At 40.1% G+C, this 14,280-nt stretch overlaps 1 protein-coding gene across 3 annotated transcripts in view; it reads right to left on the bottom strand.

The window, feature by feature from the left end:
* The window catches only part of NCAPD3 (non-SMC condensin II complex subunit D3), a 57,664-nt gene that overhangs the window by 26,911 nt on the left and 16,473 nt on the right, over positions 1 to 14,280 (bottom strand). For all 3 annotated transcript variants that reach the window (XM_029208619.1, XM_029208620.1, XM_029208621.1), the window contains exons 10-16: positions 13,468 to 13,593; positions 13,081 to 13,333; positions 12,619 to 12,675; positions 12,268 to 12,357; positions 6,006 to 6,079; positions 5,343 to 5,477; positions 4,088 to 4,308 (exon numbers count right to left, since the gene is read on the bottom strand). In XM_029208619.1, the coding sequence (XP_029064452.1) occupies positions 4,088 to 4,308; positions 5,343 to 5,477; positions 6,006 to 6,079; positions 12,268 to 12,357; positions 12,619 to 12,675; positions 13,081 to 13,333; positions 13,468 to 13,593 (956 nt within the window). The remainder of the gene's footprint in view (positions 1 to 4,087; positions 4,309 to 5,342; positions 5,478 to 6,005; positions 6,080 to 12,267; positions 12,358 to 12,618; positions 12,676 to 13,080; positions 13,334 to 13,467; positions 13,594 to 14,280) is intronic.

The raw sequence follows: 14,280 nt of genomic DNA, 5'->3' as shown, positions 1-14,280 counted from the left end.
ACAAGAGCACCTCCCGCCCCTTGTTAACCGCCAAGGTCCAAACTTGAAGCTCACCTGTTCTGTGAAGTCTCCTGTCCTGAGCAGATCCTGGAATCCTAGTTACTTTCTGTTTATTAAAGAACTTATCACAAGAGTTTATTTATAGAACTCTATTCCACTAGCCCTACTGTTCTCAATCCTTTTTTAAAGTTGATTCCCTTGTTCAGTGGCTCTCACACTTTTTCTGCTCAGGGCCCTTTTAAACTCTTAAAAATTACTGACTGCCTCGAAGACCTTTTTTGTTCATGCGGGTTATACCTATCAATATTTGCCATACTAGAAGTTAAAACAGAAATTTTAAAATACTTATCTATTAATTTGTCAGAAATAACAATAAGCCAATTACATGTTAACATAAATAATGCAATTCCTTCCCCAAAAAAACCTGGTATCTTTCTCAAAACAAAAAAAAACTTGGTAAGAACAGTGACATTGCTTTATACTTTTGTAAATCTCTTTATGGACTGGCTTAAACAAAAGACGTGCATTCTTACATCTGATTCTCCGTTCAATTTATTTCAATATCATCACATGGCTTCTGGAAACTCTAGTACTGTCAAAGAGTAAAAGTGGCAATGGCACATGACATCTTAATATTACGATAAAGGCTGTCAACTAAAAACTGCCGCTTGCCATCTGCCTCTACAAGGATGAGGTCACTGGCCATTGCAGTCCCTTGACCTTCCACACCTCCTGAGAGGAGTTCTGGGCCAAGACCAGGAATGAGGCCCTCTGTGCTCTGGGAAAACTGGCAGAACAGGCCTTCAGATAGGTAGGTATTTTCAGGAAGATTTTATGAGCCCAATTTCTTGCATCTTCTCATACCTAGAAAAGCCCTAAAATCCATTAACAGAGACATCTGCTCCTCGTGACCAGCAGCAACCTTCTACCAAGATGTGTGCTTGATTGCACGTACGCCCCTCACCAAAATCACATATATACTGACCCGCCCCCCCACACACACCTCTTCAGAGCAGTTCCTCAGTTACAGAGAGGCTGTCTCCTGGACTACAGTCCTCAGTAAGCCCCAAATAAAACTGAACTCACAGCTCTGTGTATGTGTGTTTTTAAGAGGACAAGACAGAGTCTAAGCTCCTGAATCCACCACACTTTGAGAACTGCTGCCCCTAATTCTACCCTCTCCTTCCTAACTTCAGCAAATACGTTGCTTTCTAAATTGTGGTAATGTACATAACAAAACTTATCTTTTTAACCATTTTAAAGTACAGAGATCAGTGGCATTAAACCCATTTGCACTGTTGTGCAACCACCCACCTCCAGAGCTTTCTCACCCCACACTGTGACTCCGTACCCCTTAAGCAGTTCCTCCCCACCGCCCCTTTCTGCCTCCCAGAGTCCAACTATTCTAGGGACCTCACATAAGAGGAACCATCCAACATTTGTCCTTTCGTGTCTGGCTTATTTCACTCAGCATGTTTTCAAGGTTCACCCATGTTATAGCTTCTGTCACAATTTTGTGACTTCTTAAGGCTAATATTTCATTGTGTGTATAGACCACATCTTATTTATCTCTTCACCAGTGCACGGACACCTGGATCGTTTCCACCTTTTAGCTGTTGCGGATCGTGCTGCTGTGAACATGCTGTACTGGGCAAACAATGAGCATCACTTTATGGAGAAGAAAAAGGCTAAAAGCTCTAGTGCTCATATTATGTCATCTTTTGTGTTTCTCTCTCCCTGTTCTCTTTGTTTCCTTTTATTTCTGGAGCTCTCTCCTCCTACTTTATAAAGTGTATCCTTTCACATATTGTTTTTTTTTTTTTTTTTCAGAAACTTTATCCCTTTCAATCATCCTCGATATTTTCTACATACTGGTTTTCTGACTTCAAATATGCACAGGTGTTTCCCCCATCTTAAAATGAAAACAGAGAGCCTATGAAGGAAGCTATGACACATCTTAATTGCAGGTAAGTTGAAGACCTAACTATAAAGGGGAAAGAAAAAAAATCAAACTTCTAGGAGATTATATGGGAAAATATGTATATGATCCTGAGGTAGGAAAAGATTTCTTTAAAAATACATTAACCATAAAGAAAACCACTGACAAACTGAACTCATCAAAACACATCATTAAGAGAGTAAAGAGGCAAATCATGGGATGGGACAGATATCTGTAATACATACAACAATGCTTGTACATAAATATATAATGAACACTTTGAAGTGAACAAGCAAAAGAGTGACAGCCTAATTAAAAAAAAAAAAAAAGGGCCAGAGACCTGGGCAGGTAATTCACAATGTGAATATCTAAATGCTAATCCACCTATGAAAAGAGGCTCAACTGCATTAGTCAACATGGCAGTGCAAATTAAAACCACCAAGAAATACCAGTATTGGTCCAAAATGGACCAAAATGGCTAAAAAGCAAGACTGACAACGCGAAATGCAGGCCAAAATCTTGAGTAACTGGAACTCTCATTAAGTGCTGCAAGGAAATGTAACTTGGTCCCACCACTCTGGAAAGCTGTCTGGCAGTAACCATGAAAGACGAATAAAAGCATACTCAACAGCACTGCTCTTAGGTGTACACCCAAGAGAAATGTGTGCCAAAGATACACATGGGAATATTCACAACAGCATTATACCTCATAATAAAAAACTGGAAACGACCCATAATCTATTAACAGTTGACTGGATAAATTGTAGCTTATTCACAAATATCATACACACAGCAATGAAAGTGAATGAGCTATAGCTGCACACAATAACTTGAATGAATCTTGTATTCCTTTGAGTAAAAGGAGTCGGACACACAAAGAATACATACCACATAATTCCACTTACATGAAGATGAAGAGTAGAGAAAACTCACACATGGTGTTAAAATCACAGTGGTCGTTCCCTTTGAGGAGGGAAGGAGAGCGATTGGAAGGAAGAGTTTTCTGAGGCCGAGCAATGTTCTATTTCTGGACCTGGGTGGTGGTTACATGGCTATATTTTTTTGATATTTATTGATCTTACAGTTTGTACGTTTTTCTATACGTTATATTTTAATATAAAAGTTAAAAAAAAGAAATGAAATAAACCTCCCAACAGTTTCTCATGAGCTAGTATACACTGGGTGTACACAGTAAGATATCCCTAAGAAAAGCAAAAAAGTAGCTGATTCTACTGCTGGCTAAATTCCTCTCCCTTCCAGGAATTTCAGCAAAGCATATAGTTGGTACTGATAAAATATTTAATGAGTGAATGCATTTTCAGTCAGATTTTTAACAACAAAAGGGACCTTAAGAGATCGTGTAGTGTAACCGACTCTTTTTACAAATGAGAAAACTAAGGCCCAGAGAAATGGGGTGATTTGCCAGGGCCACAGACGGTATGCTAAATCTATTATTATCTATCAGTATCTATTTTTTTTTAAGTTTTATTTTATATTGGAGCATGGTTAACAATTATTAGTACCTATTATGATACTAAATCTATTATTCTTTCCATTGGATGATAATTCCTCCATAAGTACATGTAAACAAGCAGAGAGGTGTTTCTTGTATGATAAATTTAGAAAAAAAGGAAAAGACAGTCAAGGGAGCACAGACACAAACCAGCTGCAAGATTACTGCAGCAGAGATTAAAATTGATCAGTGCAGGTGCTAACTCTTCACCGCATTGCTCACTGAACAGTGAACACCCAGCATATGTTACCAAATGGAAAAAATGCTGCAGCGTGATTAAGTCAACCGACCAAATAAAATGTCAGAAAAAGTCTAACTTGTCATACCCAGGAAGTCATCTATCATAATAACTAGTATTGTGGAAAGTTAATGTTAACACAGCAAATCCACTAATGCTTTCTACTACATATTAAGACATCAATTCGAAGCTGGAAAACACTCAGAGAAAAGTAAAGGAAGGCTTCACAAAAACTGTCACCACAAAAACGCTAAGAGATTTAAACTAGGTCAAGGGAAAAAGATCAAAATTGAGCCTTCGTATATTAAGCAATTTGGAGAGCTGATTTTCCGAGATCGACACAGGAATTTATAACGAAAGCCCTCCCATAAGGACAACCAGTTGCACACAAACGTACCCCAGTTCCTGGCTCTCTGTGCTCAGCAGTGTCAGCAGCGTCCAGGCGAGCACCTGGCTGTTGTCCCCGCAGTGGAACTGACCATGATGCCTGATGTTCTGCAGCAAGAGCTGGTCGAGACACTCCAGGGCCTTGTCCTGCACGGTGTTCTCACTGTCCATCACGGCCGGGACAACCCCCCCCAGCCAGGCCTTCTGTACCTGGACACACTGAGGCTGTGCCTGAGTTGAAAGTCAGGAAGTCATAAAGACGCCTACGCTATCACAGGTCTGAACACAAATCGGGGAAGCTGTGATCGATGTTTTAGGATATGTTACAAGTAGCTGCTCACATAATTACAAATAAAACATACAGTGGGAAAAAAAAATCAACATTCCAAATATATGTGAAAAACAAATTCAAGCTCCAGTAACTGTAAATCAGTAAATACTGAAATTTTAAATTTATTTATTTATTTATTTTTGGCTGCATTGGGTCTTCGTTGCTGCACACAGGCTTCTCATTGCTGTGGCTTCTCTTGTTGCGCAGCATGGGCTCTAGAGTACAGGCCCAGTAGTTGTGACACACGGGCCTAGCTGCTCCGTTGCATGTGGGATCTTCCTGGACCTGGGATTGAACCCGTGTACCCTGCACTGGCAGGCAGATTCTTAACCACTGCGCCACCAGGGAAATCCCATACTGGAATTTTAGACTTACACAGTGATTATCTCATTATTGGTAGTGAAGCAGCACTTTTTTGTAATTCAAGATCGAGAGCAAAGAGTAAATTTTTATCCGAAGGAGTAATTAGAATAGATGCTAACAGAGAAAGTCAAAACATGCATTGCTTAATGCCTTCTATCATGAAATAAAGAAAAAAACTCACTTTTAAAATTCTTCAAAAATTAATTATTTGGCAAAAGTAAATTATATATAGGATTAGTGGATCTCCTCTTTTGGCAATATCACCTATATAGGTTTTAATGGACAAAAATTAATCTAGGCCTCTTACCTAACCAAACTAATTTTAAAATTCACATTTCTACACGAGATTTAACCTGAAGTCAACAGAAAGCTAACCATTAGCATTCTCTAGCATTAGTCATATTATATTTAATATGAAATGCAATCTACCAGAGGTAATGGACAGATTCCTTTCTCTTACACTGTAGAATCCTACAGTGGACTTAGGAGAGTTTCTAACAGGTACTTCATCAAGCTCAATTATCTGTAATGTAAAATACCACCCATCAGACACACGATGGCTGCATCTCACCATAAGAAGCTCGGTGAGAGACTGCAAGGCCTGCTTGCGTACAGACACAGCAAGGTCCCGACACCGGTCCTGCAGGATTGACAGCTCTTCTTTCATACCCGAGACGTCACAGTGCTTCAAAATGCTCACTAAGACCTAGAAGGTCATGTGTAACATGAAGGGGTGACTTAGGCATAATGTCAATACAAAAAGCAAAACTGCAGACAAAACACTGCCTTTTAAGTTTGTGATTCTCTCATTTTTTAGATCACAGATCCATCCCTCCTCCCACCTTTTAGAATCTGATGAAATTTCACACCTTTCTGGAGAAAACCCGACATACATTTTATACAAACAAGTACTCTGAAACAATTTCAGGGGTTTCATGAACCCTATCAAAATCCATCCATGGTCCCCAGGTTAAGAATCCTTATTCTAAAAAATGAAATTAAGGATATAAAATTGTGATTCCTAAAAAGCCAGCAACCCAGTAGGAACACCTAAGAACAGATGATCCTTCAGTTCATCTATGTAATTTACATTTAACAGGAACAAGGTGAACTAACATTAAGGGAAAAGTGAGTAATGAATATGGCCGAAGGGTTTTTAAAATAGTCTCTTGTATCTTCAAGTTGGTAGTGCTTAAAAAGAGTACATGAAAAGAATGTCCAGAAAAACTCACACCTGGAGTGCAGATTTCCTGACGTTGGTCTTCTCATCTCCGACCCTGCTCCTCAGCATCATCATGAGACCCCTTCCTGTTGAGGAAACAGCACAGTCATTACAGCCTGAGCACACCACACAATCCTGAGAACATGCTGTAATCCCAGACTGACTCATTAGCTGGTTTTAAATCATAAGAAATCAGAGCATGAAATGACATAGAAAAAGAAGAAAATTCAAATAATTAGCTACTCACAATAATGAAAAAGGTAGAGTAGTAAAATTTTAGAAGGGCATAAATTCTGGAAAATTTAGTTTTAAATCCAGGCTGCTAAGTCTAAAATTCTGAATGAATTATTTAGATCTCTATTCTGTTTACTACAAATGGTAAGAGCTAAACCATCAGGTTTTTTAAAGACTAAGTAAAACAATACATAACAGTAGCTTTAAAACCTTTCCATTAATGGTCCCTTTACACTATTATAAATTACTGAAGACTCCTAAGAGCTTTTTTAATGTGGATTATATCTTTTAATATGAATTAGAAATTTAAACTGAGAACTGTAAAAAGATTTAATAATTCATTTTAAAGTAACAAGGCATTGTTATAAATGGTATATTTATATACCATTTATAAATGGTATATTTAACTAAAAAATAACTATAGTCCAAAACAAAAAAAATTTAGTGAAAAGAATACCACTGATTTACATTTCTGCAAACTCTTTAATGTCTGGCTTAATAAAAGACAACTGGATACTCATCTCTGCTTCTATCTGCTTCTGCCTGTCTGGGACCTCTGCAATACTCCAAATTACACTTGTGAGAAAATCAGAGTGTAGAAGGTAAATGACATCTAAATATTATTACGGAAACTGTATTAACTTCAAGGACCCACTGAAGGAGGCTTAGGGACCCCAAACCACACTTAAGAACTGCTGAGGTACAAGAAAGAACATTAAAAAATGAAACAGAATACGGAAAGCAATAAAGAAAATCAATGAAATCAAAGTAGGTTCCTTGAAAGATATCAACAAAATTAACAACATTTTCCTAGACTAAGAAAATAAGAGAGAAGAGTCAAATTGCTAAAATCAGGAATGAACAAGGGAACATTACTACTGACTTTACAGAAATAAAAAGGTCGAACACTACGAACAATTTTATGCTAACAAATTAAGTAATCTAGATGAAATTTCTACAAAGATAGGAATTAGGGAAACTGACCTAAGAAGAAACGAAGACACACTACCCCCCATACACAAAGGGCCAGGACCAGATGGCTTTACTGGAAAAGCCTGCCAAATGTTAACAAAATCGCCAATTAACAAAAATTAATACCAATGCTTCATAAACTCTTTCAAAAAACAGAATCTCTTCTGTTTCACTTTCCACCTCCCTCTGTGAAGCCAGTATTATCCTGAGAGCAAAACCAGACAAAACAGCTCAAGAGTACAACAGACCCAAATCCCTTCTGAATATAGACATAAAATCCTCAGCAAAATATTAGCAAATTAAAAACCTAGCAAGATACAAAAAGGATTATACGCCATGCTTGGGATTTATCCCAGGACATGGGAAAATCACTCCCTGTGATATACCACCATAGAACAAAGGACAAAGGCCACGTGATCATCTCCATAGACACAGAAAAAGTATTTGCAAAATCCTACACCTATTCATGATAAAAACACTCAACAAACTCAGAACAGAAGGAAACTCCTGCACACCGATAAAGGCCATCTGAAAAAACTCACAGCTAACCACTCAATGGTGAAAGACGAAAAGTTTTCCCTCTAAGAACAGAAGACAAGGACCTCTGCTTTCCCCACTTCTTTTCAACACCACTAGAGGTCCTAGCCAAGGAAAATAGGAAAGAAAAAGAAATAAAGGCATTCAGGCTGGATAAAACAAATAACTCTATTCGCAGATGGCATGATCTGATATGTAGAAAATCCTAAGGAATCTCTCTCTCTCTCTCACACACACACACACACACAACCTTTTAAGGCTAGTAACAAATTTAACAGTGTCACAGGACACAAGATCAATCATCAAAAATCAGTTGTAAAACCTAGCAATAAACAATTCAAAACTGAAATTAAGCAAGCAATTTCATTTACAATAGCATCAAAGAGAATAAAATACTTAGGAATATGTTTAAAGAGCAAGAGTTATACACTGAAAACTATAAAACATCATTGAAACAAATTAAAGGAGACCTAAATATAGAAAGGCACCCCTTGTTCATGGATTGGAAAACTCAGTATTTTTAAGATGGCAATACACCCCACATGGATTAAGAGGTCAATCCCTATCAAAACGCAACCTGGCTTTTTTGCAGACATTGACAGCCGAACCTAAAATTCATATGGAAATACGAGAGACACAGAATAGCCAAACCAATCCTGAAAAGCAAGAACAAGGATGCAGAGCCCACACTTCCTGATTTCAAAATTACTGTAAAGCAATAGTAATAAACACAGAGTGGTACCGGCATACAGGTGGACAATGAAATATCAATGGAATAGAATTGAGAGTACAGAAATAAGCGCATATGCCCATGATCAACTAATTTTTGACAAGAGTGCCAAGAGCATTCAAAGGTGAAAAAACAGTCCTTTAAACAAAGGGTGCTCCATCAATTTGATATTCACATGTAAAAGCTGGACCCCTACCTCACACCATATGCAAAAATTAACTCAAAATTGAACCAAGGGCTTCCCTGGTGGCGCAGTGATTGAGAGTCTGCCTGCTAATGCAGGGGACGTGGGTTCGTGCCCCGGTCCGGGAAGATCCCACATGCCGCGGAGCGGCTGGGCCCGTGAGCCATGGCCGCTGAGCCTGTGCGTCTGGAGCCCGTGCTCTGCAATGGGAGAGACCACAGCAGTGAGAGGCCCGCGTACCGCAAAAAAAAAAAAAAAAAAAATTGAACCAAGACAAAAATGTAAAAGCTAAAACTATAAAACTCTTAGACCACCACCAAGGAAGTGAAAAGATAACCCACAGAATGAGAAAAAGATATGTGCACATTATAGCTGATGAGGAACTTGGATGCAGAATAGATCAAGAACTTTCACCTCAAAAAGATAAGTGGGGGGCTTCCCTGGTGGCACAGTGGTTGAGAGTCCGCCTGCCAATGCAGAGGACACGGGTTCGTGCCCCAGTCCAGGAGGATCCTACATGCCGCGAAGCGGCTGGGCCCGTGAGCCATGGCCGCTGAGCCTGTGCTCCACAACGGGAGAGGCCACAACAGTGAGAGGCCCACGTATCGCAAAAAAAAAAAAAAAAAAGTTAAGTGGACATTTGGGTTGTTTCCACCTTTTTGGCTATTATGAACAATGCTCTTATGAACATTCTTGTACCAGTTTTGGGTATGAATATATTTTCATTCCTTGAGGGTGCACACTCAGGAATCGTATCAGATCATGCCATCTGTGAACTGCTGAGTCATGTGGTAACTCTATGTCTAACGTTCTGAGGAACCGCCAGACTGAATGAACACAAAAAATGTGGTCTATCCATACAATGGACTATATGCAGCCGTAAAAAGGAACAGACTACTAATACATGCTACAACACGCATGAACCTTGAAAACGAGTGGTGGATGAAAGAAGCTATCCACAGAAGGTCACATGTTGCAGGATTCCATTTATGTGGAATGTCCAAAATAGGTGAATCCACAGAGACAGAGGCAGGGGGGAGGGGAGAATGGAGAGGGACTGCTCACAGGTATGGGGTTTCTTTTTCAGCTAATGAAAAGTTTCTGGAAGTTGATTACACAATTTTATGAATATACTAAAAACCACTGAATTCAATACACTTTAAATGGTGAATTTTACGATATGTGAATTCTCTCTCAAAACAAAACCAAAGAACACCAACAAAGGTACTTATTAGCACAGTGACTGGCATGTAGTAACTATACAAATTTTTTAAAGTATAGTTAATACCAATAATATGTCACTTTAGGGACTTCCCTGGTGGCGCAGTAGTTAAGAATCCACCTGCCATTGCAGGGGACACAGGTACAATCCCTGGTCCGGGAAGATCTCACATGCCGCAGAGCAACTAAGCCCATGCGCCACAACTACTGAGGCTGCGCTCTAGAGCCCACACGCCACAACTACTGAAGCCCGCACACTCTAGGGCCTGTGTGCCTAGAGCCTGTACTCTGCAACAAGAGAAGCCACTGAAACGAGAAGCCCGCGCACCGCAACGAAGAGTAGCCCCCGCTTGACACAACTAGAGAAAGCCAGCGTGCAGCAACGAAGACCCAACACAGCCCCACCCCCAAAAAAGTCACTTTAGTTTATCAAAAGTAAGATAGGGGACTCCCCTGGTGGCGCAGTGGTTAAGAATACACCTGCCAACGCAGGGGACACAGGCTCGAGCCCTGGTCTGGGAAGAGCCCACATGCTGTGGAACAACTAAGCCTGTGTGCCACAACTACTGAGCCTGCGCTCTAGAGCCCGCGAGCCACAACTACTGAAGCCCATGCACCTAGAGCCGATGCTCTGCAACAGGAGAAGCCACCGCAAAGAGAAGCCCGCGCACCGCAACGAAGAGTAGCCCCCACCCACTGCCAACTAGAGAAAGCCCGCATGCAGCAACGAAGACCCAATGCAGCCAAAAATAAATAAATAAAATAAATACATTTATTAAAAAAACAACAAACAGTAAGATGGGAACATGGTCGCTATACATCTGGCAAATGTTTATACTTTGGAAGCATCGTTAAATCAGTACAACTCAATAGTGTTCGCCATTGTCTGTGCAACAGTGAATCTGTAACTTGCTCAGACTGGAATTAAACCAGACATTTTTCCAGATTAAATTTCTTTACATATTTTAGGGAATCTATACATAGAGTTATTGCTCTGAATTTGAGTAAAACATGCTAATATCTAGTCATTTAAACGTAATCTTCCAGGCTGCAATGATAAGCAATGATCCTCATGGCACTTTACATGTGCTTCAGCATCCATCTCACAATATTACGATTTTACGTACACACATACCTGCCTCTCCCACTGCTCCTTAAGAGATGGAACTATGTTTTGTCACAGTCTGTACCTGCAATGCCTTGCACAGATTGGAAGGGACCACATACATGTTTATCAAATAAACTAATAAATCTCATTGTATCACTTATCCTCTGCAAATGTTCCCTCTTTTTTCTTTTAAAGTCACTTCTCTAAACATAATTTCTATAAACCTGACAACAGCCCTTTGTGAAAGACAGGGAAGGTGTTAGTATCAGAAGTGACAAGCAGGCAGGGAGTTCTGCTGACTCCCATGTCTTGGGTCATGCAGCTCTTTAGTAGCAGTGTTGGGATAAGAATTCAGATTGCCTCTCATTTCTAATGTAGTTTTTCCCCTACTGCATTATGCTGTGTCGTAGTATAAGTGAAGGAAAAGCCCAGAAAAGTAAAGTGACTTTCTCAAGGCCATACAGTTAGACAGAAACAGAATCTGAGAGTAGCTCCAGGTCTACCTACTACCTAGCCCAGGTGTGTTTCTTCCCTCCCGAATCACACTGACACTTTACCATCCCAGATTATTCTGGCTTCCATAAGTCACTGAAAGAGAACAGGCATCATTTGTGTTCAGAATCCCGTGCTGGGATCCACGGGAGAGAGCACCCTATAACCACTCCACACGATGTGTATGACCCATTAAAGAACAGTTCATACTGCAGGTGAAGAGAAATTACCTAAATTCTGAACTTTTTCAATGGAAGCTTGGGCTCACAGTTCCCTACCACGTATTAAAAATGGATTCTGGGATGGCTTAATCAGAGTCAAGATGCCAGGTGGAAAAATAAGGAATAAAAAATAGACACAAGGGTGAGTACCATAGTACCGTTTATCTTTTCCCCTCTTCCGTGATGACTCTTCTCCAAACACAAATTTAATTTCTACTGCACCTTTCCTAGTAACTGGTCCTTTCTGGCCAGCAAGCCCAAGTGTTCAGAACAATGGACTTCACTAAGGAAATAAAATATTTGCTAACATTCTCTTAAGTGTGACAGAAATACTGGGTTTCAGTACACGACAAGGGAAATGTAGCTTATTCTTTATCTTAAAATGAAATACAGTATAGTGCAAAGACATCGATTAAAGATATAAAATAAAAATTATTCTACTTTTAAGGGAAAAAAAGTTCCAGTTCTTGAGGGTGAATTAGTCAGAAAAAAATTCCAAGGTTTTGAGGTTCTACTTACAGTTGTCTGAAATCCAATAGTTATTACTCATCTGATAGGGATAAAATCTGACATACCCCTATATCCAGCTGTTTCACCACTGTTGTCTATATTGATCACCTCTGAGCCTCCAGAAGGGTTAAATGTCTGCCTCTGATAGGAAAAAGCTTAAAAATAAATTTTAAAAAGGCCCAGTCAGTACAGTAAAAACTTGTTATACCTTTAAGTAACATAAGCATGGCATATTTCACGTTTAAGTTACTACACATCATTACTGAAATGAATTTCAATTTCTTTGATGAAGAAAAAAAGTGCAGTATTAAAACAGGTAATATGGAGATAGGAAAAAACATTCAAATATTCAGCAAGTCCTTTAATTAAAAGGACAATTATTCAATATCTGACAATATATTGACCCATTTCATTACCTGATGAATTTTTCAGTGAAGCGTCATGGTGGCTCTCTATTCCTGAAACTGCAGGAGCTAAAAGCAAGCAAGTAGATAAGAGAGAAAAGTCTTAGTATCAAAAACCATACATATATATTTACAGAGGAATCAAACCCCAGATAATTAGGCCTGAAGACAAGACAGAGTCTAAATGCTGACAGTTCAGTGTTCTCCTTGGGTGTGCATTAAACTGGTCATCAGACCCAATACAGCCAATACCAACGACGCAAAGGAATAGTGACAGCGGCCAACCACCTCAGCCTGAGGTCGAGAATACGTTAACTGCTTAGTAAGGCTCGTCTAAGAAGTCATTCGACAGTAAAACCTACTGAAAGGGTCTCTGAGGGTCCCAGTCTATCACAGCACATCTATTATTTCTGCCACCACAGCTTCTGGACCAGCAGGAGCCAGACCCGGCCTCATGGTGCTCGGCACACTCACTGTTCACCAGAAGTTCCAGGACGCTCTCTGACGCAGCTGTAGCAGAGAACTCCAGGCAGTGCGCAAAACTGGACAGTGCCTTGCTGCGCACAGTCGGAGCCTTGTCTACACAGCGGGCAAACATGATTTCCTGCACCAAGAACTTATGCTTCAGGAACTTCTGATGCTCTGGGGGCAGCGTGCCGTCCACCTCTCGTTCAGGCAGTTCCAGCAGAGCCAAGGCAACATCAAGAGTGAACACCCGGTACGGGATCTGGTAAAGCAAAATCACACGCATCTCCGTCAGAGACAAAGAAAACTAATCTTCAGAAACAGATCTTCAGATCTAGCCGTCACTAGAAGGTTGCAGAGCCAGGAGCCACAATTTCACGCAGATGTAGCTCCTACCTTGGCATTTCGTGAATATCCATAAAGCCAGGCCACGAAAGAAGCATATTCCGCACAAGGAAGCTTGCTGAGCAGCTGGACCAGGGACTGAGCTGCGCTGGTCCGGTACTCGGATTTATCGACCACCTGAAACACAGACCCTGAGAAGCTGCCCAGCCAGTACCCAAAGCAGGACGACGGAGATGCATGTGGTAGTGCGACTGGACGATCGCTGAGTGTGCCTGGCTCGGCGACAGTGCCGAGCGTTTACATGTTACAGAAATGACTAACCAGTTCTAGGTCTCAGACCCCTTGGGAAACTAGCGTATAAGAAACCTGTACGCCCACTACTCAGCGCCTAATTTCAAAGAGTTTACGGACCCCTAGGGTCCATAGAGTTCAGGTAAAGAATCATCTGTCCAAACTGTTATAAAAATTTATGAGACAATAGTAGAAATGTAAACACTGACCGGATACTGGACAATATTAAGGAATTACTGTGAATTTTTTAGGTGTGTTAATATTTTGTGCTTATGTTTTTAACGAGTTCTTATCCTTTACAGAGACATGAAATATTTATGTCTGAAAGGGTATGATGAAATCTGCTTCAAAAGAAAAATCCAGCGTGCGTATGTGCTGGAGGAGTTACAGCTTATACAAAATCACTGAAGACAGTGTTCGTCACACTATTCTATTTCTATTTATATTTGAAATTTTCCAAAATAAAAAGTTGTTTTCCCCCGAAAACCACACTAGAGGGGAACACCTAGTGAATATACTAAATAAAACAACATTTAGTAATGATGTAGACTCATTTCCAAGAACACACACGCA

The sequence above is a fragment of the Monodon monoceros genome, unplaced genomic scaffold, assembly GCF_005190385.1.
Source record: "Monodon monoceros isolate NGI ecotype Baffin Bay Population unplaced genomic scaffold, NGI_Narwhal_1 Super_Scaffold_7, whole genome shotgun sequence".
Taxonomy (NCBI): Eukaryota; Metazoa; Chordata; class Mammalia; order Artiodactyla; family Monodontidae; genus Monodon; species Monodon monoceros.
The sequence above is the reverse complement of the archived record's forward strand: the minus strand, read 5'-3'. Positions and strand labels throughout refer to the sequence as shown.